At 42.7% G+C, this 27,548-nt stretch overlaps 1 protein-coding gene across 3 annotated transcripts in view; it reads left to right on the top strand.

The window, feature by feature from the left end:
* The window catches only part of LOC110526405 (AP-1 complex subunit gamma-1), a 31,222-nt gene extending 7,106 nt beyond the window's left edge, over positions 1-24,116 (top strand). For all 3 annotated transcript variants that reach the window (XM_021607361.3, XM_090238660.1, XM_090238661.1), the window contains exons 2-22: positions 2,419-2,622; positions 3,965-4,089; positions 4,823-4,964; positions 6,943-7,039; positions 7,766-7,842; positions 9,053-9,148; positions 9,245-9,325; positions 9,420-9,574; positions 9,681-9,794; positions 9,950-10,090; positions 10,637-10,691; positions 10,968-11,090; positions 11,316-11,405; positions 11,531-11,655; positions 11,786-11,890; positions 12,047-12,188; positions 12,992-13,118; positions 13,422-13,517; positions 15,888-16,048; positions 18,635-18,733; positions 18,899-24,116. In XM_021607361.3, the coding sequence (XP_021463036.1) occupies positions 2,422-2,622; positions 3,965-4,089; positions 4,823-4,964; positions 6,943-7,039; positions 7,766-7,842; positions 9,053-9,148; positions 9,245-9,325; positions 9,420-9,574; positions 9,681-9,794; positions 9,950-10,090; positions 10,637-10,691; positions 10,968-11,090; positions 11,316-11,405; positions 11,531-11,655; positions 11,786-11,890; positions 12,047-12,188; positions 12,992-13,118; positions 13,422-13,517; positions 15,888-16,048; positions 18,635-18,733; positions 18,899-19,000 (2,454 nt within the window). In that variant the 5' untranslated portion in view covers positions 2,419-2,421 and the 3' untranslated portion in view covers positions 19,001-24,116. The remainder of the gene's footprint in view (positions 1-2,418; positions 2,623-3,964; positions 4,090-4,822; positions 4,965-6,942; positions 7,040-7,765; positions 7,843-9,052; positions 9,149-9,244; positions 9,326-9,419; positions 9,575-9,680; positions 9,795-9,949; positions 10,091-10,636; positions 10,692-10,967; positions 11,091-11,315; positions 11,406-11,530; positions 11,656-11,785; positions 11,891-12,046; positions 12,189-12,991; positions 13,119-13,421; positions 13,518-15,887; positions 16,049-18,634; positions 18,734-18,898) is intronic.
* Positions 24,117-27,548: the final 3,432 nt, after the last annotated feature.

Here is a 27,548-nt window from a genome sequence, read left to right as displayed (position 1 = left end):
ATTACATTATCCATGCTAACAGATAAGAGCCATGCTTCTTTTGAGATGGGAAGCCATAAAACACCTCTTCTCTGCATGCAGGAGCCAGCAGTAATAACTTTCCCTGTTTGTTCCTGGCATAGTGCGCGTGATGGATCCCCTGTTGTGGCGGTGGTGCATTAACACACACCCCTCTCACCAGACCCTTCACTGCAATAAACAAGGCCTCCTCCAGACCCACTGCTGGTGCCAGGCCCTTGACCTTGTTCTGCCCACTCCAGCCTGCCCAGGGTTTCTCTTACATCCTCTGTCACTCTGCTGTGTCTGGCTGTAGTACTGAAAGTGTACACTTTCTGAATGTACTACACTAGAGGGTAGGCCGCAGTGTTAATTGCTTTAACTCAGGTGTTGAAAGTCAAACGTGTCATTGCTATAGGGGTTTCTGAAAGCAGGAAGTAGAGTTTGTTTAGCACACCCAATGACGACGTGCCTTTGGAATGCCAAGATCTGTTGGCCTTTTGTCGTACGAGTCACTTCATATGACTTGGCATCTGTATTTCATGTGTAGTTATTACACATTTGTAGTTTCCCCTCTCAAGGGAGACTGCATATCCATGGCTCTCATTGTGCCAGTTTGTTACTTCTTTCTCTACTGAATCTTTAAAGCTTAAAGCCTATTGAGCAATTTTGTCACACGATCTCTTAACTGCCAAGAGAGCAATCCTTCCTCTGTGTTTCCGGATTGCTCTCACACCACCGCTGGGCTCATCCTCAAGAGCAGACAGTTCATGAAGGATTGTGATGCAGCTCAGTGTTCATGCACCATTTACCCAATGAATTCCTGCAGGGTTTTAACGCAGAGTTTCCAAACTCAGAGGCGCAACATCGTGAGACTTCGGGAACGCTTGCATAACGGAACAAACAGACCAGGCCGTGGTTTGAGAATTCAATGAGGGAAGTGAAATTCTTCCTTGGTTGTTAATTTTCTTGAAGTCGAAAGGCATCCTATATTATAGAAAATGTCCTAATTAGTTGAACATGTTATTACTTCAACCTCGTGAAAGTGACAAACTGACACGTTTTAATTTTCGTCAAAAACTACTTTATATCGAAGGGGTGCCTTCGATTTGATGGCCTGCACATGCAGTTCGGTGCGAGATGACCGTTAGACCCAATGACGTGTTTCTGCGCATGAGTTTAGCTAGCCAAATTTTCCATGACATCGCCTACAAGTGTGATCGAGGAGAAGCAGTTTTAACCTGTCTTCATACTGTACTCTTGACTTAGTCAAGGTCTCATTTACCTGTTTGTATATTTGATCCTCTGAAATGGGCATGAGACCGATTTAGTCAGCTAGTGTATAGATCCAACATGCAGGCTTCCTCTTCTTGACCAGAGGCCATTGGATTGTGGTAGTTGTGTGCACATACAGACTAGGTGGTCAACCTGCTGTACCTGGCCTCTGAGACCACAGGCTGTGGTGAATGTTATACCACACAGGAAGTCTACTTATGAAATAGGAAGTAGTACAGTGTATTTGTCATTATCATCTTGCTGCCTACCTATAAAAACAACAAATCAAATCCCTCTATCTCTGAGTCAGACACATATCATTAATGGGGTGAGAGATTATATGCTTGTGTCTAATCATTTAATTCTGAATGCATCCTCTCATGGAGCAGCGTTCTTGTTAGAATGGGAGTACATTAGTAACATCGTAGAGGCACGGTACTGTGAGTTCTCTTGTGTTTGCCAGGTCTGTACCTGGCTGATGTTTTAGAACTGGGGCACTGTGCTCCTGTTATTATTCTTCTGTGTGGCTGCATGTTAATACTGGCGAATGTAATCTCGCCTCCAAGCATGTGCCCCTTCAATATTTAATCACCCTCCACTGGTTTGAAACCTTAGTGCTCTCTTCACAAGCTTCTGAGCAAGGCATTATCCATTTACTTGTCACATTTGAGGCTGTACTCACAGAACAATGCTAATTTGCTATTCAAATATTTTTCATCACATAGGCTACCAAAAAAATACCATTACAGGAGTATGCATTTATCTTATAGAATGAATGAGTACCCATGGCTTCCTAATGATAACCATAATGAGCTAGACAGAAGTGGTGGTCAGGTGAGTTTACTAGCCCCCCAGCTACATGCACTTTAACTCAGAAATGCATACAGACAGACACTCTGTGGACCCACCATCACCCCAGGCATTCATCATTCGTCTTAATGGATTTGTCCTCTTTATTTATGTCTGTATTAACGCCTTAAGCAATACAAATGTTGGAGAAACAAATAAGTTACTCATATCATTGTCATTCCCCCCCATACTTTCATAATGACGTAGGCCTATTTTCACCTACCGGCTGTCAGATTAGAATATGACTTTGCAGTAAGGCCACCTGTGCCAAATGTTTAGTTTCTCCGTGTTTTCCAGAGGATGCCAGCGCCGATCAGACTGCGGGAGCTGATCCGGACCATCCGGACGGCTCGGACCCAGGCAGAGGAGCGTGAGATGATCCAGAAAGAGTGTGCTGCTATACGCTCGTCCTTCAGAGAGGAAGACAACACTTACCGCTGTAGAAATGTGGCTAAGCTACTCTACATGCACATGCTGGGCTACCCAGCGCACTTTGGGCAGGTATGTTTCAAAATAACACAGTTCTTAATTTATTAACCTACATCTGTGAATGTCTTGTTGTTTCTGGCAGTGAATGTGTCTCGCCGAAGAGCGCAGTTTTGTGAACGGATGACTACAGCTCAGCGTTCAACACCATAGTGCCCTCAAAGCTCATCACTAACCTAAGAACTCTGGGACTAAACGTCTCCCTCTGCAACTGGATCCTGGACTTCCTGATGGGCTGCCCCAGGTGGTAAGGGTAGGGAACAACACATCCGCCACGCTGATCCTCAACACGGGGACCCTTCAGGGGTGCATGCTCAATCCCTTCCTGTGCTCCCTGTTCACTCATGACTGCATGGCCAGGCATGACTCCAACACCATCATCAAGTTTGCCGATGACACAACAGTGGTAGGCCTGATCACCGACAACGATGAGACAGCCTATAGGGAGGAGGTCAGAGACCTGGTCGTGTGGTGCCAGGACAACAACCTCTCCCTTAACATGATCAAGACAAATTGTGAACTACAGGAAAAGGAGGAACAAGCACACCCCCTTTCTCATCGACGGGGCTGTAGTGGAGCAGGTTGAGAGTTTCAAGTTCCTTGGTTTCCACATCAACAACAAACTATCATGGTCCAAACACACTAAGACAGCCGTGAAGAGGGCACAGCAAAGCCTATTCCCCCTCAGGAGACTGAAACGATTTGGCATGGATCCTGAGATCCTCAAAAGGTTCTACAGCTGCACCATCGAGAGCATCACTGCCTGGTATGGCAACTGCTCGGCCTCCGACCGCAAGGCACTACAGAGGGTAGTACATATGGCCCAGTACATCACCGGGGCCAAGCTTCCTGCCATCCAGGACCCCTATATCAGGCGGTGTCAGAGGAAGGCCCTAAAAATTGTCAAGGACTCCAGCTACCCCAGTTATAGACTGTTCTTTCTGCTACCTCACGGCAAGCGGTACCGGAGCACCCAGTCGAGGTCCAAAAGGCTTCTTAACAGCTTCTTCCTCCAAGCCATAAGACTCCTGAACAGCTAATCAAAGGGCTACCCAGACCCCTCTTTTACGCTGCTGCTACTCTGTTTATAATCTATGCAGAGTCACTTTAACTCTACCTACATGTACATATTACCTTGACTAACCGGTGCCCCCTGTATATAGCCTCGCTTGTTATTTTACTGCGGCTATTTTAATTATTTGTTACTGTTATTTAATTTTTTTTACTTAACACTTTGTATATTTTTTAAAGCATTGTTGGTTAAGGGCTTGTAAGTAAGCATTTCACTGTAAGGTCTACCTGTTCTATTCGGCACATGTGACAAATAGAATTTGATTTGATGAGTTTTGTTTTCCAGCTGGAGTGCCTGAAGTTGATTGCGTCCCAGAAGTTCACTGACAAACGGATAGGGTACTTGGGAGCCATGCTACTGTTGGACGAGAGGCAGGACGTCCATCTACTAATGACAAACTGCATCAAGAAGTAAGGCAGGCCAGAACCGCATTGGCTCAAACACACTATCCTGACAGGAACAGCTGCTTATTTGTAGTGTGGGAGTAGAGATAAGAGCTGTGCTGCAGGAGGTGGTGATGTGCACCAACACCAGTGTTCTGTTACTGCCAGAAATGTTACTCATGAGTGGTGCCTTTGCCAGCAGCGTGTGCTTCTGATGTTGGATACGGAAACAGCCCCATAACCTGCCGGACCAGCTGTTGCACCTTTTTGTCAATCTCTTGCTCTCGTGCACATTTTTCTTCTTTCCTGTAAACCCTGCTCTATCCTTCGTCTTCCCTTTTACCCACCTCTTCCTTATATTGTTTTCTCTACGTCTTTCCTCTTTCTCTTCTACATACCAGTGCCATCCTATATTTCTGATCTATTATCTCCCTATGAATGGGGATACAGACACATTCCAAAGTCTAGGTTGAAAACAAAAGGCATTTGCCATTAAGACCCTTAGACTTTGGAATTGACTGTCAGAGATCAGGCTTGAAGATTCAGTGCCTGTTTTTAAATCCCTTTTTAAAGACACATTAAAAGCATCTTTATAAAAGTGCATGATTTTAATTGGTTATCTTTTTCATTCTCCTTCCTCCTGTCTTTATTTCTTTGCTTGTACTTTTATTTTATGATGTGAAGCACTTACTTTATACGCTATATAAATAAAGTTATTATTATCTGCTGTCCACTCATTCTTCCCCCTGTCCTTCCTCAGTGATCTGAATCACAGCACACAGTATGTCCAGGGCCTGGCCTTGTGCACCCTGGGCTGCATGGGCTCCTCGGAGATGTGTCGAGACCTGGCTGGAGAGGTGGAGAAGCTGCTCAAAACCTCCAACTCCTACCTGAGGAAAAAGGTACCTCATTCTCACCTAGCCCACATCCACTCTTTACAAAGAAGTGTTAGTCAGGTGATCAGTTTAAAGTTTGTGAGCAGACCTGCCAACCTGCACTCGTTTTACATAACATGCACACAATTTGAGGTAAAAGCATGCTGGTACGAAAAAGTACCCCAAAATACGCTTCTATTGGTACAACCGTCTGAAGTTGGAGCTGAGCCAATCAGAACTTGGGCGAGGAGAAAAAATCTCAAGCTTTCCACTCTGGCCCACCCCCCATAGTTGTAGTAGTCTACTATTTTCCTCCCTCGAGCTGAATGGCAGCTCTCCACTTTGTCCGTTGATACCGCTGATGTGTGACGACAAAGGGTAGGGAAAATGGAGAACCAACTATTCAACGAACAACTTTGGAAAGTGTATGTGTTAGTCAAGCACACAACCACTATTTCGTAGTTAGCTCCTTCTACATCAAGACAAATGTAGTTAGCTGCAGTGTTTAGTCAACAGACATGGCAGAGAGAGCTGTTCTTCTAATACCGTCCTTCACAGAAAGTTATATTAGACTGTGTTAAGATTTAGTAGGCCTATGTTGATTTAATCAGTTGTTTATCTGGCCTCTTGATCCAGCTGTATGTCAACAGTAGATAATGTTGTGATAGTAATCAGTTAACCAATGACAAGGCATGTTGATTGATGGTAGCCTAGTAGTCAGACCTTGATGGATGAGGTCAAGGATGGAGATCTGAAACAAACTGATATAGACCTTGTTGAGTTGTTTAATATTGCAAATAGCCTACAGTAAGCTAGACCACTACATTACATCCAGTAATTTCATTATTCTCTTATTCTAAATGTTCTCCCCAAATAAAATGTAAGGAGCCAGTTTACATTTTTACTAGACTATCCACATAAAGACACCTATTAATTAGAATAAAAAACTAAATGTAACCTAGAAAAATGTGAGTGTCATTGAGACCACCGCAATTTGATTTCGGAGACTTCTGTGTAATCTATGGATTTCACATGGCTGGGCAGGGGCACAGCCATGGGAGGGCATAGGCCCACCCACTTGAGAGCTAGGCCCACCCACTAGGGAGCTAGGCCCAGCCAATTAGAATATGTTTTTCCCCACAAAAGAGCTTTATCACAGACAGAAATACTCCCCAGTTTCATCAGCTGTCCGGGTGATTGGTTTCAGACGATCCCGCAGGTGAAGAAGCCGGATGTGGAGGCGTTATGGTTACACTTGGTATGTGGTTGTGAGGCTGGTTGGATATACTGCCAAATTCTCTAAAATGACGGAGGTGGCTTATGGTAGAGAAATGAACATAAAATTCTCTGGCAACAGCTCTGGTAGACATTCCTGCAATCAGCATGCCAATTGCATGCGCCTTCAACTTGAGACATCTGTGGCATTGTGTTGTGACATAACTGCACATTTTAGTGGCCTTTCATTGTACCCAGCACAAGGTGCACCTGTGTAATCATCGTGCTGTTTAATCCGCTTCTTGATATGCTTCACCTGTCCGGTGGTTGGATTACATTGACAAAGGAGAAATGCTCACTAACAGGGATGTAAACAAATTTGTGCACAACATTTGAGAGAAAAAGCTTTTTGTGCGTATGGAACATTTTTTAATTTCAGATCATGGGACCAGCACTTTATATGTTGCATTTTATATTTTTGTTCAGGAAATGTCAGTTAAATGTTTTTCAAAAATGCAAAATGCTCCAACTTCCTGATCTCCCCTATACTCCCCCCAGAAATGTAAACACAGATACTGAAGAGCAGCCAAGTACCCATAAGTCTATAGCCTAACATTCCTACTGAGACTGTCTTCTGCCAAAATCGTTGTTAGGCACAACAACAAAAAGTGCATTTTCTTATGATTTGAGCAGTGTGGGTGTTGCCTCATAAAAATAATTTAAGGTTGGCAGGTCTGTGTTAGCATGTCATAGTTGAGCATTTTGGAAAACATTAGAGTTTTCTCCCCAGGCGGCGTTGTGTGCAGTCCACGTCATCAGGAAGGTCCCAGAGTTGATGGAGATGTTCCTCCCAGCCACAAAAAACCTGCTGAGCGAGAAGAACCACGGTGAGACAACAGGGGGCTGGGGGCAACTATGTCCTGCACAGAGAGCATTGGGTTTGGTCACTCAGATAAAATGGAGATGCTGTGTCCTTCAAAGGGAAAATTGGACTGGTGCCCTCTATACAGTTGAAATGTCCTTCAGTGAACAGAGCTGGATTAATGACTGTTTCCTGATGAGCTGTGGAGCTGCTGCGTCCTTCACAGTTTTCAATTGATCACCTCAGGTGTTTTCACTAGACACTGATGGTTGTCATAGTACAATGGCTGATGTTCTGACAGCTTTCTAAAGTGATGCTCTTGTCAGAACCAATGTTATTGCTACAAATATGTTTCTAAATGAGTTTGATAGATGAAGTTGCCCATAGAAAACTAAGTTCAGTTTTGTGTTTTTCCCCTCAATGGTCAAGGTAAGGATTTGGGGAGGGTAAGTTGATGCTAGATACATACCTGTAGTTGTCTTTGTATTGCTAAATTTTGGGCTTAATGACGTTAAGCTGACACTTACTAAGAGTGAGAATCCAGATTATAAACCACAACGGAACCAGCAAACAGCTTCCCCCATAGACTATGTTCCTTATTTTAGTAACAATGCTGTGACATTGCTAAGACATTGACTCCCAGGGAATTGGCAAGGAAATTTGTGCACATTTTGTGAGCTTCTACTGTCCTTCAGGGATGCTGTTTGTTGACCTTTTTTTCAAACAACTAGTTTCTCTTTGTCTCCTTAAGGTGTTCTCCACACTTCTGTTGTCCTCCTCACTGAAATGTGTGAAAGAAGTCCTGACATGCTCTTACACTTCAGAAAGGTATGGCTAGCCACCATCTAATTAGTGAAATTACTGCTATCAAGAGTTTTTGGGTAACAGCGTAACACGTCATCAAATCTTTAGGGAGTTAATTAAGCATTTGTCCTAAGCTCACTCTACATTTCATTCTCTTAGTACTCATTTTCCTTTCACTATGACTGTTTTGGATATACTTCAAACATATTTTGCCTTTTGAATCCTTGGATTACATTTTCCCTTAAGGTTTGCTCTACATTCAAAGTAGGCCTATGTCTCAGTCGTATCTCCTTGCCTCGCTTTTTTCCTCGCTGTATCTCTAGTGGCTCTGTACCTCTTTCCCTTAGCCATAACAACCTTGAGCCAGTCTTCCACCCCTCATGTTCATGATCAGAACATGACTTTGAGCTCTCTAAAAGTGAATCTTCCCTAACATCTACCTCATATTTCTTCTGTCATTTGTCTGTTACAATTCCTGCATTGTGTTAGAATGAGAAGGTAAGAGTACATTCTGGTTTCATAGCTGGTGCATGCTGTAACTAGTAATCACACGGTCACTGTAGATGTAATCAAACCTGTGTTCCGTAAAGTTCCTTTTTGTCATTTTGATTTGGACTTTTACAGCGGTTATACGTTGGTGTTCTCTCTTGATATCATGACAGGATTTTAAAAATGTTTCTTAGACATCTCTCACTATTGTCAATGTGCCATCATCAACCTAATGTGTAACTCATTTGATCACCGTATGTTGAAAACAACATGATGGGTCTGTTTTCAATTAATGACCTCAGGTGTTTTCACTAGACACTGATGGTTTTATGTCTGTTAAAAGGGGGGGGTATGTGTCTGTATGTGTACAAATATATATTTCAGAAACATATATTCGCATTGGTGCAAGTTGTCTATGAATATTCTTGCCTAGCATTCCTGGTGAGAATTATGATTCGGGTTAAATTTCATCCAGATGTGATTGAATGTGACATCACAATTCGATTAGCTTTTTAACACCCAACATCCTAACTGAATGTTTTCATACAATCAATGCTGTCTTGATTACCATAACCCAGAAATGTAAGTTACATTGATGATTAAATCAAGAGAATGTAAAGAATAACTGCACATTCTACAAAATACTTTGTCAAGTTATTTCAGTAACACGGTTGGACACCGATTCCTTAGAAATAAAGACCTTGACCCTTGATGGCACCCCTCCTCTCCTGTTGGTCTTTTGTAGTTGGTTCCACAGCTGGTGAGAATCCTGAAGAACCTGATCATGTCTGGTTACTCTCCTGAGCATGATGTGTCTGGCATCAGTGACCCCTTCCTGCAGGTGAGACCTTTAACCTTGTGTTTTTGTTCCAATCATTTGATCTTCTGTAACAAACTTGGCTAGGCCAGTCAGTGATGCCCCTTGACCTCATTGCAGGTGCGGATATTGAGACTATTGCGAATTCTGGGCAGGAGTGATGACGACTCAAGTGAAGCAATGAATGACATTCTTGCACAGGTGAAAATATAGGTTAATTAATAGTACTCTAGGCTTACTACCTCTAGAGATATGGCCTTATACAATCAGACTAATGGTTTCTTCGCCCTTGTAGGTGGCAACCAACACCGAGACAAGTAAAAATGTAGGCAATGCAATCCTCTACGAGACAGTACTGACCATAATGGACATCAAGTCAGAAAGTGGATTGAGGGTGTTGGCTATCAACATACTGGGGCGCTTCCTTCTCAACAATGACAAAAATATTAGGTAAGTAACACACTTGGGGAACTAATTCATTGAATGATCTGAACATAGGTCATCAAAGTCCCAGGTAATATAACACTTTTATGGTGTCTTTTTGTCCACCCTCAAGATATGTGGCACTGACGTCCCTACTGAAGACTGTACAGACGGACCACAATGCAGTGCAGAGGCATCGGAGCACCATTGTGGACTGTCTAAAAGACCTGGACGTGTCCATCAAGAGGTGAGACCTACACCCAAATGAGGAGAACGAGTGACATACAGTATAGACATTAGTACATAACACACTGCTAGTCACTACATACATTTCTGCACAAAGTAAGGGTCAGAAGATGTAGAGATTTCCTTGTCTTATCGTCATCCCATTTTCCTCCCTAGGCGTGCGATGGAGCTGAGCTTCGCCCTGGTGAATGGGAACAACATCCGAGGCATGATGAAGGAGCTGCTCTACTTCCTGGACTCCTGTGACCCAGAATTCAAAGCGGACTGTGCGTCCGGAGTCTTCCTGGCTGCAGAGAAGTAAGGCTCGGGTGTGGTCCAGTTAGAGCTGGAAGATCCGTAGAGATCAGTCTTTGCCAATCAGAAGGACCATGTGAAACCGTTCTCAACATTATCCCGTAGCTTGTAGGTCTTTACCACCTCATTCTGTTTGTATTGGCCGTTGCTCAGCAGTTGTAGTCGTGGTTCGAGAAGTAATAGAAGGATTAGTAGTGATTGCATGAGAGGCCATGGCAGCAGTCGTTTTTGCATGTGGGCTGTTCACACTGAATGCCTCAGTTTCCTTGCATCAGGAATGTAGGCTTAGAGAATAGATTACAGCCAGTGGCCTCAAGCACCTCCAATGATTAACTATTGTTTCTGCATCCTCCGGTTAATGTGTGTGTGGCTTACTTACTAAAATGCTGTGTGATGAAAAAATGAGTGATCCATCGTCAGAGCATGACATTGTTGATACTATATATTTTCTGACAGCATCAACCTCAGGCCAACTTTTTTCAGTTCATGGTAATATGATCCTCCACTCAGTGTAATGCAGAGGTGACTGATGCGTGTTCTGTTTCACAGGTATGCGCCTTCAAAAAGATGGCACATTGACACCATCATGAGAGTCCTGACAACGGTATATGTATAATTTCATCAAATACTTTTCTCTGCACAGATGATGGTAAAATAAATCATTATGCTTGACTGTTGAGTGACGAATCCTTGAGTGATCCATCGACTGAACTGCAAATGATGATCTCATCATGTCTGACAACAGCTGCTTTTTACCATCTTAGACTCTTGGTGTCTAGGCTTGAAATTGTTTTTGTCGCTGACCCGATACAAAATTATCATTTGCCTCATTGTCCATTTTGAGATGTTTTTATTTTTAACAACACCTTTTTGTGTCCAGGCGGGGAGCTATGTCCGAGACGACTCTGTCCCCAACCTCATCCAGCTCATCACCAACAGTGTGGAGATGCATGCCTACACGGTGCAGAGACTCTACAAAGCCCTGCTGGATGACATCTCACAGGTCTGAGACATCTCTGGTCACACACACGTTTTGTATGATAAGAGGAAAACACAGCCCAGTAACCAGACAAATAAGAGGAACCTGACAATGAATATGTTGATTTGAAATGTTATTGGATCACTTTTGGAAGTAGCAAACAGTGTGCGGATGTTTCCCTTCCTCTCTGAGGAGGATTGGTTACAGTGAATCTGATCTTTCTGAAGTATAAGTGTTTGTCTCCCATAGCAACCACTGGTCCAGGTGTCATCCTGGTGTATAGGGGAGTATGGAGACCTGCTGGTATCTGGACAGTGTGAGGAGGAGGAGCCCATCCAGGTAGACCTCCTGAAGCACTCAATCACCTCAACTATTTCATCTAGAACGTTACACACAACACGTCTATGTGCACTGCCGACCTCAAGTTGAAGTGTATATATTTTCTCCCCTTTTGTTTGCAACAGGTGACAGAGGATGAAGTCCTGGATGTTTTGGAAGGTCTTCTTGTGTCCAACTTGTCCACCCCTGTAACCCGTGGTTACTCCCTCACTGCCATCATGAAGCTGTCTACTCGCTTCAGCAGTGTCAAGTATGTCCATCTGTGTTGAGCAGAGAGAATATCCAACAAGTGATGATGATGATTTTGTTCCCCTCCTTAGCTCTGAAATGAATGGAAGGACGGACACTCAAGGTTAACATTTTTGTCTTAAAATCTCCAGCCGAATCAAGAAGGTGGTGTCAATATACGGCAGCAGCATCGACGTGGAACTGCAACAGAGAGCTGTGGAGTACAATGCACTTTTCAAGAAATATGATCACATGAGGTGAGTATGCTCCAAAATGTATTCCCATTCATTACAAGCACTTTTCTGTAGAAATTATTGGTACTTCCCCTTGTTTAGTTTCCATTAAGTCAAGGAAATGTACCTATTTCCTTCCCCCCCCCCCCCCCCCCCATATCTCATTCTCTTCCTCTAAAGGCCTGCCTTACTGGAGCGAATGCCCATCATGGAGAAAACGGCCTCCAATGGCCCTACAGAGATCATGCAGACCAATGGGGAGACAGAGCCCTCGGTGCCTGACACAAAACACCTGCCCCTAGTCACCCAGCCAGCCAACCAGGTGAGGGCAAGGTCACATGACATATCTGTACTAACCATTGCTGGGAGGTTTTCTGTCACAGAAGATGTGTAGCTGAATCAGTGGATCAACATCTCATTCAGTCCGTATCACTGAAGTTCAGCGTTATACGCAAATTAAATGTAAAGGTAATTCCTGTTTGAGCTGACATATGTAGCAGCTTTTACCGTGAATGCGGTCTTTGCTGATGTGGGAACATTTTTAAAAATGTAGATTGCGCTGTAGCGCAGCTCTTCAGCGATACGGATTGAATTGAGCCCTTAAGTTCTTTAAAATGCACGAATACACGTTCTTACATTTTTTTTGATTTCTATTCATGTGGTGAAAGTCCACAAATCAGAGTAAGTCTGCTTATGCTTTTACAAACTGGTCAAACAAGGACCCCTGCTGGTAGGAAGATTAAACTGTGCTGGGCATGTCAATCTATAGATTAATATAAAGTCTACATTTTCCTTCTTTGAGTTATAAATATTTTACCATGTTTTAAAACACAGCGTAAATGAGATGTTATTCAGAGCACTGATGTTTTGTCCAAATCCTCTCTGTATTACAGGTTTAATCTACAAATCCTCTCTCTATTACAGGTTTAATCTACAAATCCTCTCTGTATTACAGGTTTAATCTACAAATCCTCTCTGTATTACAGGTTTAATCTACAAATCCTCTCTGTATTACAGGTTTAATCTACAAATCCTCTCTGTATTACAGGTTTAATCTACAAATCCTCTCTGTATTACAGGTTTAATCTAGATGTGCTTTATGATTTAGTTTCTCTTCTGTTCCAGGCTAATGACTTGTTAGACCTGCTGGGAGGTAATGATGTGATGCCTGTGATCCAAACCACCCTGCCCACCAAGCCTGCCTCGGCTGGAGGAGAGCTGCTCGACCTACTGGGGGACCTCTCACTGTCTGGTAGGACCACAGTCGCTCTCTCTCCTTTTATTTCCCTCCAGCCCAAAGCACAGGTGGACCAACCGTGGTCCCTGGTTAGGGCAACTTGATTGGTTTCTTCTTTTCTCTTTCACCTATTCTCTCTGTCACCTGCCCTGTACCTTCCTTCATCAATAAACCACATTAGTCACTCCACATCCTGCTTGACTTGGTCAGGAATCAACTTGTCTTGTGAACTATCACCAGTGGTATCACTTATGTCTGTGTGTGATTCCCTGTACCCTGTTGGAACCCCCTGTGTTGTCTCCCCCCCCCTCTCCCTAGGTGGTCTAGCTCCTGCTCCCTCTGTGCCCGTCTCCCAGCCCCCCTTCCTCCTGGATGGCCTCTCCTCACAGCCCCTGTTTAATGATACTTCAGCAGGTGAGAGCTAGCGCTCATTAGGGAAGCTTTCAAATTTGTCACTTGATCCAAACCCCTCTCCCGCCATGTTAATTTTTTTATTTGATTTATTATTTTACTAGGCAAGTCAGTTAAGAAGATATTCTTATTTACAATGACGGCCTAGCAAAAGGCCTCCTGTGGGGACGAGGGGGCCTGGGATTTAAATAAATTATACAGTGCCTTGCGAAAGTATTCGGCCCCCTTGAACTTTGCGACCTTTTGCCACATTTCAGGCTTCAAACATAAAGATATAAAACTGTATTTTTTTGTGAAGAATCAACAACAAGTGGGACACAATCATGAAGTGGAACGACATTTATTGGATATTTCAAACTTTTTTAACAACCCAAAAACTGAAAAATTGGGCGTGCAAAATTATTCAGCCCCCTTAAGTTAATACTTTGTAGCGCCACCTTTTGCTGCGATTACAGCTGTAAGTCGTTTGGGGTATGTCTATCAGTTTTGCACATCGAGAGACTGAAATTTTCCCCCATTCCTCCTTGCAAAACAGCTCGAGCTCAGTGAGGTTGGATGGAGAGCATTTGTGAACAGCAGTTTTCAGTTCTTTCCACAGATTCTCGATTGGATTCAGGTCTGGACTTTGACTTGGCCATTCTAACACCTGGATATGTTTATTTTTGAACCATTCCATTGTAGATGTTGCTTTATGTTTTGGATCATTGTCTTGTTGGAAGACAAATCTCCGTCCCAGTCTCAGGTCTTTTGCAGATTCCATCAGGTTTTCTTCCAGAATGGTCCTGTATTTGGCTCCATCCATCTTCCCATTATTTTTAACCATCTTCCCTGTCCCTGCTGAAGAAAAGCAGGCCCAAACCATGATGCTGCCACCACCATGTTTGACAGTGGGGATGGTGTGTTTCAGCTGTGTTGCTTTTACGCCAAACATAACGTTTTGCATTGTTGCCAAAAAGTTCAATTTTGGTTTCAAACATGGTTCCACATGTTTGGTGTGTCTCCCAGGTGGCTTGTGGCAAACTTTAAACAACACTTTTTATGGATATCTTTAAGAAATGGCTTTCTTCTTGCCACTCTTCCATAAAGGCCAGATTTGTGCAATATACGACTGACTGATTGTTGTCCTATGGACAGAGTCTCCCACCTCAGCTGTAGATCTCTGCAGTTCATCCAGAGTGATCATGGGCCTCTTGGCTGCATCTCTGATCAGTCTTCTCCTTGTATGAGCTGAAAGTTTAGAGGGACGGCCAGGTCTTGGTAGATTTGCAGTGGTCTGATACTCCTTCCATTTCAATATTATCGCTTGCACAGTGCTCCTTGGGATGTTTAAAGCTTGGGAAATCTTTTTGTATCCAAATCCGGCTTTAAACTTCTTCACAACAGTATCTCGGACCTGCCTGGTGTGTTCCTTGTTCTTCATGATGCTCTCTGCGCTTTTAACGGACCTCTGAGACTATCACAGTGCAGGTGCATTTATACGGAGACTTGATTACACACAGGTGGATTGTATTTATCATCATTAGTCATTTAGGTCAACATTGGATCATTCAGAGATCCTCACTGAACTTCTGGAGAGAGTTTGCTGCACTGAAAGTAAAGGGGCTGAATAATTTTGCACACCCAATTTTTCAGTTTTTGATTTGTTAAAAAAGTTTGAAATATCCACTAAATGTCGTTCCACTTCATGATTGTGTCCCACTTGTTGTTGATTCTTCACAAAAAAATACAGTTTTATATCTTTATGTTTGAAGCCTGAAATGTGGCAAAAGGTCGCAAAGTTCAAGGGGGCCAAATACTTTCGCAAGGCACTGTATTTACAATATAAACATAGGACAAAACAAACATCACAACGAGAGACAACATAGCAAGGCAGCATCACATGCCAACACAGCATGGTAGCAACACAGCATAACAACATGGTAGCAACACAACATGGTTGCAGCCCAAATCATGGTACATAATTGGGCACAGTCAACAGCACAAAGGTCAAGAAGGTAGAGACAACAATATGTCACACAAAGCAGCCACAACTGTCAGTAAGAGTGTCCATGATTGTCTTTGAATGAAGAGATTGAGATAAAACTGTCCAGTTTGAGTGTTTGTTGCAGCTCTTTCCAGTCGCTAGCTGCAGCGAACTGAAAAGAGGAGCGACCCAGGGATGTGTGTACTTTGGGGACCTTTAACAGAATGTGACTGGCAGAACAGGTGTTGTATGTGGAGGATGAGGGCTGCAAGTAGAGTACTCTGTGTCCCTATGTATCCCTTTCAAAACAATGCAACCGTATACAAGTTCATACAATGTTTTTTGGGGGGTTATGTTTGGTACTACTTTTTCACTCTGAATTGTATTGACTTGTGCGTTCTTGTCTTTAGCTATTCCCCCCATGACAGCGTATAGCAAGAATGGCCTGAAAATAGAGTTCACCTTTGAGAGGGCCAACCCGAATCCAAACATAGCAGTCATCACTATCCACGCCACCAACACCACTGAGGCTGACATGACAGAGTTTGTTTTCCAGGCTGCAGTACCAAAGGTGAGCCATGACTTGTCAGTCACATTTGTATAACTATATAATATTACGAAATATGTGTGGTTCTATGATTGACCTCTGTAGCAATGTACTGCTTAGTGAACGTTGGGAATACAGTGGGGCAAAAAATTATTTAGTCAGCCACCAATTGTGCATGTTCTCCCACTTAAAAAGATGAGAGGCCTGTAATTTTCATCATAGGTACACTTCAACTATGGCAGACAAAATTAGGGGAAAAAATCCAGAAAATCACATTGTAGGATTTTTTTATGAATTTATTTGCAAATTATGGTGGAAAATAAGTATTTGGTCACCTACAAACAAGCAAGATTTCTGGCTCTCACAGACCTGTAACTTCTTCTTTAAGAGGCTCCTGTCCTCCACTCATTACCTGTATTAATGGCACCTGTTTGAACTTGTTATCAGTATAAAAGACACCTGTCCACAACCTCAAACAGTCACACTCCAAACTCCACTATGGCCAAGACCAAAGAGCTGTCAAAGGACACCAGAAACAAAATTGTAGACCTGCACCAGGCTGGGAAGACTGAATCTGCAATAGGTAAGCAACTTGGTTTGAAGAAATCAACTGTGGGAGCAATTATTAGGAAATGAAAGACATACAAGACCACTGATAATCTCCCTCGATCTGGGGCTCCACGCGAGATCTCACCCCGTGGGGTCAAAATGATCACAAGAACGGTGAGCAAAAATCCCAGAACCACACGGGGGGACCTAGTGAATGACCTGCAGAGAGCTGGGACCAAAGTAACAAAGCCTACCATCAGTAACACACTACGCCGCCAGGGACTTGCATCCAAAGAACACCATACTTACTGTGAAGCATGGGGGTGGAAACCTCATGCTTTGGGGCGGTTTTTCTGCGAAGGGACCAGGACGACTGATCCGTGTAAAGGAAGGAATGAATGGGACCATGTATCGTGAGATTTTGAGTGAAAACCTCCTTCCATCAGCAAGGGCATTGAAGATGAAACGTGGCTGGGTCTTTCAGCATGACAATGATCCCAAACACACCGCCTGGGCAACGGAGTGGCTTCGTAAGAAGCATTTCAAGGTCCTGGAGTGGCCCAGCCAGTCTCCAGATCTCAACCCCATAGAAAATCTTTGGAGGGAGTTGAAAGTCCGTGTTGCCCAGCACAGCCCCAAAACATCACTGCTCTAGAGGAGATCTGCATGGAGGAATGAGCCAAAATACCAGCAACAGTGTGTGAAAACCTTGTGAAGACTTACAGAAAACGTTTGACCTCTGTCATTGCCAACAAAGGGCACAGTCATTTCTGGACTATTAAGCGCACCTGAATATAAACCGCACCCACTGAATTATTAAAATGTATTTTGTACATAAATAAGCCGCACATGTCTATAAGCCGCAGGTGCCTACCGGTACATTGAAACAAATGAACTTTACACAGCCTTTAAACGAAACACGGCTTGTAACAAAAATTAAACGGTAGCCTACCAAGAAAGTCATTGGTCACGATCTTCCTCCTCCTGTGCACTGAAACCACTGAAGTCATCTCCTTCGGTGTCGGAGTTGAATAGCCTCAGAATTGCTTCATCCGATGTTGGATCGTTTTCATTGTCGCTCTCGTCACTTTCATCCGGAGGCAAATTCCCCGCTGAGCTCATGCTGCCCTCTTCAACACGCAGCAGTCCAGCCTTTCGATGCCCGTTGATAGTGGATTTTTTGACAATGCTCCACGCTGTCAGGACCCACTGGCAGACTTGACCATAAGTTGCTCTTCGCATGCGGCCCGTTTTAGTGAAGGATTTCTCCCCACTTGTCATCCAAGCCTCCCACTGAACACAGAGCGCCACCATAAATGCACGATTTACACTGATGTCGAGTGGCTGCAAATACTTTGGGCCATCTGCTTTTCTTCCCTCTGAAAGCTTTCGTTGTCTTTTTGCACTGAGCAAGTTCCTCACGCTGCTGTTTCCAACGTCTTCTCATCGACGTCTTATCAAGGCCAAGCTCCCGTGCAGCAGCTCTATTTCCTTTTCCAACAGCCAGATCGATCGCCTTCAACTTGAAAGCTGCATCATATGCATTTCTCCATGTCTTTGCCATGATGAGGGTGACAAAATTACTGCCGTAATCAGAATGATGGGAAGTTTGAGCGCGCTCGATTTACGTCACATTATGTGACGTGCTCAGTTTTTTTGGCGGCATGAATCTTGTGAAAGTGGGAAAAAATCCATAAATTAGCTGCGTCATTGTATAAACCGCGAGGTTCAAAGCGTGGGAATAAAGTAGCGGTTTATAGTCCGGAAATTACGGTATATAACAAACTATTGAGAAACTTTTGTTATTGACCAAATACTTATTTTCCACTAATTTGCAAACAAATTCATTAAAAATCTTACAATGTGATTTTCTGGATTTTTTTTTTTCTCTCATTTTGTCTGTCATAGTTGAAGTGTACCTATGATGAAAATTACAGGCCTCATCTTTTTAAGTGGGAGAACTTGCACAATTGGTGGCTGACTAAATACTTTCTTGCCCCACTGTTTGCAGTCGCATGTCCTACGAAGCAGACTTTTAAGCTCTGTGTCCCTCTCCTTCAGACATTCCAGCTGCAGCTCTTGTCCCCTAGCAGTAATATTGTCCCAGCACTCAACCAGGGAAGTGTCACACAGGTCATCAGAGTTCTCAACCCACAGAAGGTAAGAGCTGTTCCTGTCTGTCCTCATCTTCCTCACATTCTTATTCAGTTTCCTAATCTATTGGTGCTATCAGAGGAATTTGGTGCAGAGGGCTCCTATAGAGTTCAGCTCTACATTGAGTAGTTCATATTGCTTTAATAAACATGTCTTTCTCATGATTTACAGCAACAACTCCGCATGAGGGTCAAGCTGACGTACACCCACAAAGGCTCACCTGTCCAAGACCTGGCCGAGGTCAACAACTTTCCTCCTCAGTCCTGGCAATGATGACCGTGCCCTCTCGCTCTTAAAGACCTCGCTAAGGGAACTATGGGAAAGGTTCTCCCCTCTCCCTTTACCCCTACTGATCCCCCTGTGACATCACTGCAGACTGCTGCCCTGGGGTTGCATGGGAAGCAGCGAAATGGCAAACACACAAAAAAAGATGGTATGAAGACCATGATGACGACAACCGCAACAATGACGGCAATGACGATAGACATCACCAGAAATATGTGAAAACATATGAATTTACTAACCCTTCTTTTCCTTGATTGGTTTCACCACAATCTGTCTGCAGTTGCCACTATTTCCATCTCCTCGCCCTCTCAATGCACGTACGCCCACATTGCACTCTCTGTGGTACGCCCACCCATCTAAGCCGCCATAGAAAATAGCTGTTGGCTATGCACTTGTTTAATAAGCAGTCTGTTTTTCTTTTTCATGTTTTTAATCTTACAGGAATTTAACATGGGTATTATTTTTTTTCCTATTTTCACACCTGAATGAGATGCAACTTAATTAACTCTATGAAATTTGCACACTGTCCATTCACCGCTTTCCAAATTGGGTTTGAAAACTTGGAGTACTTCGGCTCTCAGTATTTAATCTAATTTGGTCTCCAAAGTGACTATAACCCATTCTGTTCTAAAGATCTCCTGCTCTATACTTCAAATGCAAGGTCTTCAGTTGCAATACAAAGGTTAATCTCTCGTGGACAGATTCTGGGTGTAAACTGAAGAATCTGTCGCGACGGGATGGAATGCGTAGGATCAGTTTTTGTCACTGATTATCTGGATGTATCAGGATTGGCCGAAGGCGGTGCTTAAACTTCGACTGCTTCACTTGTGTGGGGAAATTGGTGGAAGTGGGGGCTTTGGCTAAGAGTTTCGTTTTGGGAGGGTAGAGACTACGCAAACCGGAACTCCCAATTTCTAATACGTATGGACCCACAACTACATCACGCAGCTGACTAAATTATGTGAGATTTTAGTTCTGGGGTAACTGAGATTATACAAACTTTCACATTATGACTTTTCCCCTCTTTTACATCCATTAACTTTGGCAGCAGAAAGGTTTTAAAGACCCAGAGCACTCATTCATTTTGGGGGAAACTTAATTTGACCCTCCATCTCATGAGTGATTTAAAAGGCAAAAGATGTGTAGAGTCATTTTGAATTCTGTCAGTTTGATAGTTGTTTGAATCCCATTCACCTTGGTTGGCCAGAGAGGCCTTTCAGCAGGGTTGAGATACTGTAAATGGATAAAGTGCATATTTTGAAGGCTGGAGTGTGTTCGTTTGTCATGGGCTGGTAAACACACAGTATGGTTCTATTTTCTTTAGTTTGGTCAGCAGTTTGGTAGACATAGTATCTTGAAAAAGTTTATTTTCTGAGGTGGAATCTAGAGGATGGACATTTCTGCTTTGTTTGACTGCCCTGTATAGCACTGTTTCCTCCACATAGATGGGCACTATTTACAGTTTATTCAAAAGCCATCTTGTTAAATTCAACAGTTAATTGTTTCGATCAAGCTGAGGTTATTGAAGCAATATGGATATTGTATATCAGTGCGGGTCTGAGACACATCTTAGTTATAGGCAAATCCTTAAACAGAGATTCATTGAATATTAACTTTGTAAGTATTTGAATCTTCCACGCATCTGAACAAACGGCCTGAAATGTAAGATTCACAGCTTTGGGACGTCAAAACGTCTGTCTCTTTTTAGACTATTAACCTGGCTGGACATAGCCGGCCTAGAGACGACATGTACATTAAGTCTATTTTGAATGTAGTTATATGCACTGAATTATTTTTCTTTGCAGTCTTTTTCTGTGGCTCTCCTCTCTGAGGGCGCTGGCCATTTTGTTGGCACTATTTTTGTGGTATTATATTGTTTTTTTTTGCAGTGATTTGACTTAAACATTATTGCCTGATATCAAACTGATGTGCCTTTTGACATAACTAGATGGGAAGTCCCTAAACTGGTCTCATCTGATCTGTGTGAAGAGGGTTTGAGTGTCAGTGAGTGCTTATTGTGGGTAATATCCTGACTAGAGAGCAGGCAAGATGGACAGGCTGGATGGAAGGAAGGAGTCGAAGAAGAATGTGACCTTTTATTTTAAAGACATCTCACTCTGATTTTCTGGCATTTAGAGTGGAAATTATGTAGTCGGACATCAGTGTAGCTTGGTGTGATTCCTTGGCTGTCATACTTCTCCAAATCAGAATCCCGACCAAGCTGTCGGAAACATTAACCTGAATACCTCACAATGTTTTCTCTTCCTGTTTAACTATCAACAGTACCTGGATAGCTGTATTTAGTCTTCTGTATGATCTGCAATCAAGTGGGCACCTGTAGGACATCTCATTACTAACACGCTTAGCCCCCCATGATGCTGTATGTGTTCAGACCGTCAGATGTTCAATCGCCCTATATGCTTATTGATATTCACTATGCTACACTATCAAACATTTGTGACCAAATCGGAGATGCTATTAGCTTTGGAAATAAGCTTTGGAAATATTTTTGAGCAATGATATGTGTATATGGAGAAAATGATTTCATTCTATTAACTTTTTTTCTGTTTTTGACAATGCTATATTGGCCTTTTCTGTATATATTGAGGGCTTTTAAGATTTGTCATATCCTTTCTTTCATCCCTTTTTTTTAAGATACCAACCATTTTCTAAGACTTCCAATTACTCACGGTGTATATTGTCTGAATAGATCTTAGTCAACAATATGGTCTAAAGAAAAGACTTCCCTATTTCATCAGTCATCGCAAAATATGTGTAATCGGCTGCCTGTACATTGTGTATTATTGTAAACCGAAACAACAAAAGATGATCAAATGAAATAAAACCCATTTGAAGACTTATACAGATTAGCTAAGGAGTATAATTGTATACATATATGTAAAAAAGAATCCTCTTGAAACGATGCAAATGAGCTGCATTCTCTTCATAATGTTGAGGTTTGGACGTATCTTCTATTTTCTGATGATTTAGTGGGTGAGTAGGTTGCTGCTGTTGGTTTCTTATAATGTCCTCTTAAGGTTTGTTTGGGCAGAACTGGTGTTGTCTATGAGTGATGTACTGTACTACTGAGACGTCTGAGCTGTGCACAGTAACCGAGGTGGCACCTTGTCGGTATTCGGGGTCCTCAGAAAGGCCTAATCTATTTTCATATGCTCCTTAAGAGGAGTAGGCCTCTTGCTAAGACGCTGTAATGCCTCCTTTGGCCTGTAATGTGCTTTATCGTTTTTTTTCTTTCCCAGCAAAAGTAATTGGAGAAAATGTATGTTGTCAGACATGAAAGCTAATTAATGGATGGATGACCTACCTACAGTGCACATGGTCCTTCTAAGAGAGCGATTCTCATTGTTGGACCCCTTTTTAAGTCTCCTATTCGCAGGTCATTCTTTTTCTTTCTTTCCGGTCCTATAGATTCTCTCCCCATTCATCTGGCATCTCACCTCCCCACGTTGATTGTATTGGATTTCAGAGACATGAGAATGGGCCCAGAGTTTCTCTGAAGTGTTGAGCTCTTTTTTTCTTATTTTTTTTACCCTTTTGATGCTGTTGCACATACCTTTTTATTGTAAGGTGGAGATTGAATATCCTGAGTATTATCAGGCTATGAGAGGTTTAATCTGTGTGTGGTGTATATGAGTCATTAAGTAGTTAAGTGCTTGTCTTCTCTTGGTTGACAGATACAAGGTGCTCTTGGCTGCCTGTCATCATCCACTCTATTACTGGGTCTGTTCATCGCTCCTTATGACTGCATTAAGGAACCTGTCTTATGGACTGGTTTGTGGAGAGAGCAGAGAATAGGCCTGGTTCTGTTACAGGGAACCGGCCAGCGGGGTAGTTGATGTTCAGGCTCTCTAAGATGAAATGTGGTCCTTTCTATTTATTGAAATACATTTAAAAAATCAGGACTGAAGTGTGAGGCTGATCTCTGCTGTGTGTATGGCCTTTTGGTGTCTACATTTTTTTTCAGAAGACCTGTGATCTTAATGCAGTGCTGCTTAACCTGTCATTGTGATATGACACAACTATAACACTGAGCTAAAGCTGCATGTTAGCTGTGCTGTGAGCTCATTTCCACAAGGGGGAGCTGGTCAAGATATTTAAGGCTATAGGGAAAGGAAAGACATCTCATACTTGTACCTTGTCTTGAATGTTTTTTGTTTTTATCGGTTCGGTTCCGTCAGCATGACCCTCTGTCAATCATGTTTGACCAGTTAACTATTTTAAGGATACAGTGCCCCCATATAGTTTTAAATGAGAAATGCTTATGAAGGTGAAATTCCATTGGTTTGGACACTGCATCTTAAAAAGGACATTTGTAAAGAAAATAACCCCTCAGAGGTCTGAGCAGCTTTTGAAGCGTTTGTGTAATCAGCCAGTATACGTGTGTGTAAATATCTGAGTGTTGGCATGTCTTGCTACAGTCACCAGGTAGGACATGAAATTAGCTGCAATGATTTCAATTCACAACTTCTGAGCTGCATGTGAGAGCCAATGTAAATAGTGTCATTTCTACTCTTTATGTAGTCCTCTTTTTGGAAATGCAAGAAAAGTTCACATTTTTTCAACAAATTCAACACACCACCTTGTTGGGTTGAACATTTGAAAATGTATTTTTTTTGTTGGTGGTGGAAGGGGTTAAAAGTGCACACCACTCATTCGGATGTAATTGTTTTTTACTTCTATATTTGGCCAGGTGACTTCTGTGTGTAAAGGGGTTTGAAGGTGCATCTGACTTTAGCCACTATTATCCCTTTCCCTGTGAAATCATAAAGCGTCCATTGTACTTTTGAAAGAGAATCTGAATATGTAACCCTCAGATTTATCCCGACTATACAACAACATATCTGATTTGAGAAGGGGAGGGGAAAAAAAAACTTTTTTTGAAATTCACTTTTCCAGACAGGTTTAACATTTTGAACTGAATCAGAGTCCCGTGTCTTCAAGGTGGGTGTGAATGGACTGAAGATATGAATAATGATGATTAAAGCTGAGAGGCTGTAAACTATATTTTAGACTTATGCTGTGTATTATTGTCTTTGGGTTGGAGGAAATGATGATCAAGAGTATAAATAAAAAGTCAAACGAATTTGTTGACCGGACTCATTAATTTATCAACTCTTAGGGAGTGCAATTGGCATGCTGACTGCAGGAATGCCCACCAGAGCTGTTGCCGTAGAATTTAGTTCATTTCTCTACCATAAGCCGCCTCCAACACCGTTTTAGATTATTTGGCAGTACGTCCAACCGGCCTCAACCGCAGACCACATGTATGGTGTCATGTGGGCGAGTGGTTTGCTGTTCACAACAATGAGATCAGAGTGCCCCATGGTGGGATTATGGTATGGGCAGGCATAAGCTAAACACAACGAACACAATTGCATTTTATCGATGACCATTTGAATGGACAGAGGTGACGATCCTGAGGCCCATTGTCGTGCCATTAATCGGCTGCCATCACCTCATGTTTCAGCATAATGCACAGCCACATGTCACAAGGATCTGTACACCATTTCTGGATGCTGAAAATGTCTCCGTTCTTCCATGGCCTGCACACTCACCAGACATGTCACCCATTGATGTTTGGGATGCTCTGGATCAGTGTGTTCCAGTTTCCGCCAATATCCAGAAACTTCACAGAGCCAGTGAAGAGGAGTGTGACAACATTCCACAGGTCACAATCAACAGCCTGATCAACTCTTTGCGAAGGAGATGTCGCACTGCATGAGGCAAATGGTGGTCACACCAGATACTGACTGGTCTTCTGATCCACGCCCCTACCTTTTTTTTAAGGTATCTGTGACCAACAGATGCATATCTGTATTCCCAGTCATGTGAAATCCATAGATTGAGGTCTAATTTATTTATTTCAATTGACTTTCCTTTTATGAACTATAACTCTGTAAAATCTTTGAAATTGTTGCATTTATATTTTTGTTCAGTATAGTGACCATGGGGTTCACCTACATAACCGATTTAGAACAGGCCTACACAGATGTTTTCAGCTTAACATAGCCTGACATGTTTCAGTATACATAGGCTACTTGTCCTACTAAACAAGATTGAGTCACAGTGAGGTTGGAGCAGCGTACAAACAAGGAGAATTCCGATCAAAGTTCCAGTATCTGTTTCCACGAGAGTAGTTTCTTCGGTCAGTGATTCTTGATTAGCTTTTGAGGAACATGATCAAGTCCAAGCTGTTAAAAGTTCCTCTGTGTGGGCTGGAAGTTGAGGATTGATTTTCTGTGAGCCAAACAAACTACAGTAGTGGAAGAAGCCAAGTCATGACAGTCAATTAACAGTGATCCAGGTGGAATAGAAGTGACAGGATTCTCTCATGCACCACTTTAACACATTTGTTTGCTTTTACAGTTGTGGTATATTGATGTCTGCTGATGAACCCATTGGCTGAACATTGCTATAAGTTCAGTACTCAAGAGGACAACTCAAGGGAGAAGTCATGAAGGAAAAGGCAAGTGGTGCTTGAAAGATACCAGGTTGAATTTGCTGTTTCAGACCCACCCCCTATACTGCTTTTCCATGACCCTGAAGAGACTAGTGCCTTGGTTACCTCTCATTCACTCTTTTTTTTAATGTTGTGTTTATTTAACCGTTAGCCTTTATTTAACCACATACCCCTAGCCCAGGCCTGCCTTATTGACATATCTTGACATGCCTTTTTAACAGGGTATTTTTGTCATTAACTTACTTGTTCCAATTTAGACCATAATGAAATGTGATATTGGCTGCTCTGATTCCCTATGAGGAATAATTTGATGAGTGCTTATGTAAAGATGTACCATTTTTCAAAATGTAAGTATCATGAGCCTCTAGGGCAATTATAAGAAACAGCCTACAGTCGTGGCCAAAAGTTAACAATGACACAAATATTCATTTTCACCAAGTCTGCTGCCTCAGTTTGTATGATGGCAATTTGCATATACTCCAGAATGTTATGAAGAGTGATCAGATTAATTGCAATTAATTGCAAAGTCCCTCTTTGCCATGCACATGAACTGAATCCCCCAAAAATATTCCACTGCATTTCAGCCCTGCCACATAAGTACCAGCTGACATCATGTCAGTGATTCTCTCGTTAACACAGGTGTGAGTGGTGACAAGGCTGGAGATCACTCTGTCATGCTGATTGAGTTTGAATAACAGACTGGAAGCTTCAAAAGTAGGGTGACATAGCTTGGAATCATGTTCTTCCTCTGTCAACCATGGTTACCTGCAAGGAAACACATGCCATCATCATTACTTTGCACAAAGAGGGCTTCACAGGCAAGGATATTGCTGCCAGTAAGATTGCACCTAAATCAACCATTTACCGGATCATCAAGAACTTAAATTGTTGTGAAGAAGGCTTCAGGGCTCCAAAGAAAGTCCAGCAAGCGCCAGGACCGTCTCCTAAAGTTGATTCAGCTGCGGGATCGGAGCACCACCAGTACAGAGCTTGCTGAGGAATGGCAGCAGGCAGGTGTGAGTGCATCTGCACGCACAGAGAGGTGAAGACTTTTGGAGGATGGCCTGGTGTCAAGAATGGCAGCAAAGAAGCCACTTCTCTCCAGGAAAAAGATCAGGGACAGACTGATATTCTGCATAAGGTACAGGGATTGGACTGCTGAGGACTGGGGTAAAGTCATTTTCTCTGATGAAACCCCTTTCCAATTGTTTTGGGGCATCTGGAAAAAAGCTTGTCCGGAGAAGACAAGGTGAGCGCTACCATCAGTCCTGTGTCATGCCAACAGTAAAGCATCCTGAGACCATTCATGTGTGGGGTTGTTTCTCAGACAAGGGAGTGGGCTCACTCACAATTTGGCCTAAGAACACAGCCATGAATAAAGAATGGAACCAACACATCCTCCAAGAGCAACTTCTCCCAACCATCCAGGAACAGTTTGGTGACGAACAATGCCTTTTCCAGCATGATGGAGCCCCTTGCCATAAGGCAAAAGTGATAACTAAGTGGCTCGGGGAACAAAACATGGCCAGGAAACTCCCCAGACCTTAACCCCATTGAGAACTTGTGGTCAATCCTCAAGAGGCGGGTGGACAAACAGAAACCCACAAATTCTGACAAACTCCAAGCATTGATTATGCAGGAATGGGCTGCCATCAGTCAGGATGTGGAAGATAATTGACAGCATGCCAGGGTGGATTGCAGAGGTCTTGAAAAAGAAGGGTCAACACTGCAAATATTGACTCTTTGCATCAACTTCATGTAATTGTAAATAAAAGCATTTGACACTTATGAAATGCTTGTAATTATACTTCAGTATTCCAAAGTAACATCTGACAAAAATATCTAAAGACACTGAAGCAGCAAACTTTGTGGAAATTAATATTTGTGTCATTCTCAAAACTTTTGGCCACGACTGTACATTGAGTGAAATTACAATGTAATTCATTTAAATCAAAATCGCAAGACAGTTAATGCGGTAAAGCACACGTGTAATAGGTGTATAGGAAACCTAATGAATAATTCAGTACGCCTCTACTCTGAAATGGGCAGTGCCTT

The sequence above is a fragment of the Oncorhynchus mykiss genome, chromosome 6, assembly GCF_057628025.1.
Source record: "Oncorhynchus mykiss isolate SJ-2025 chromosome 6, ASM5762802v1, whole genome shotgun sequence".
Taxonomy (NCBI): Eukaryota; Metazoa; Chordata; class Actinopteri; order Salmoniformes; family Salmonidae; genus Oncorhynchus; species Oncorhynchus mykiss.
The sequence above is the reverse complement of the archived record's forward strand: the minus strand, read 5'-3'. Positions and strand labels throughout refer to the sequence as shown.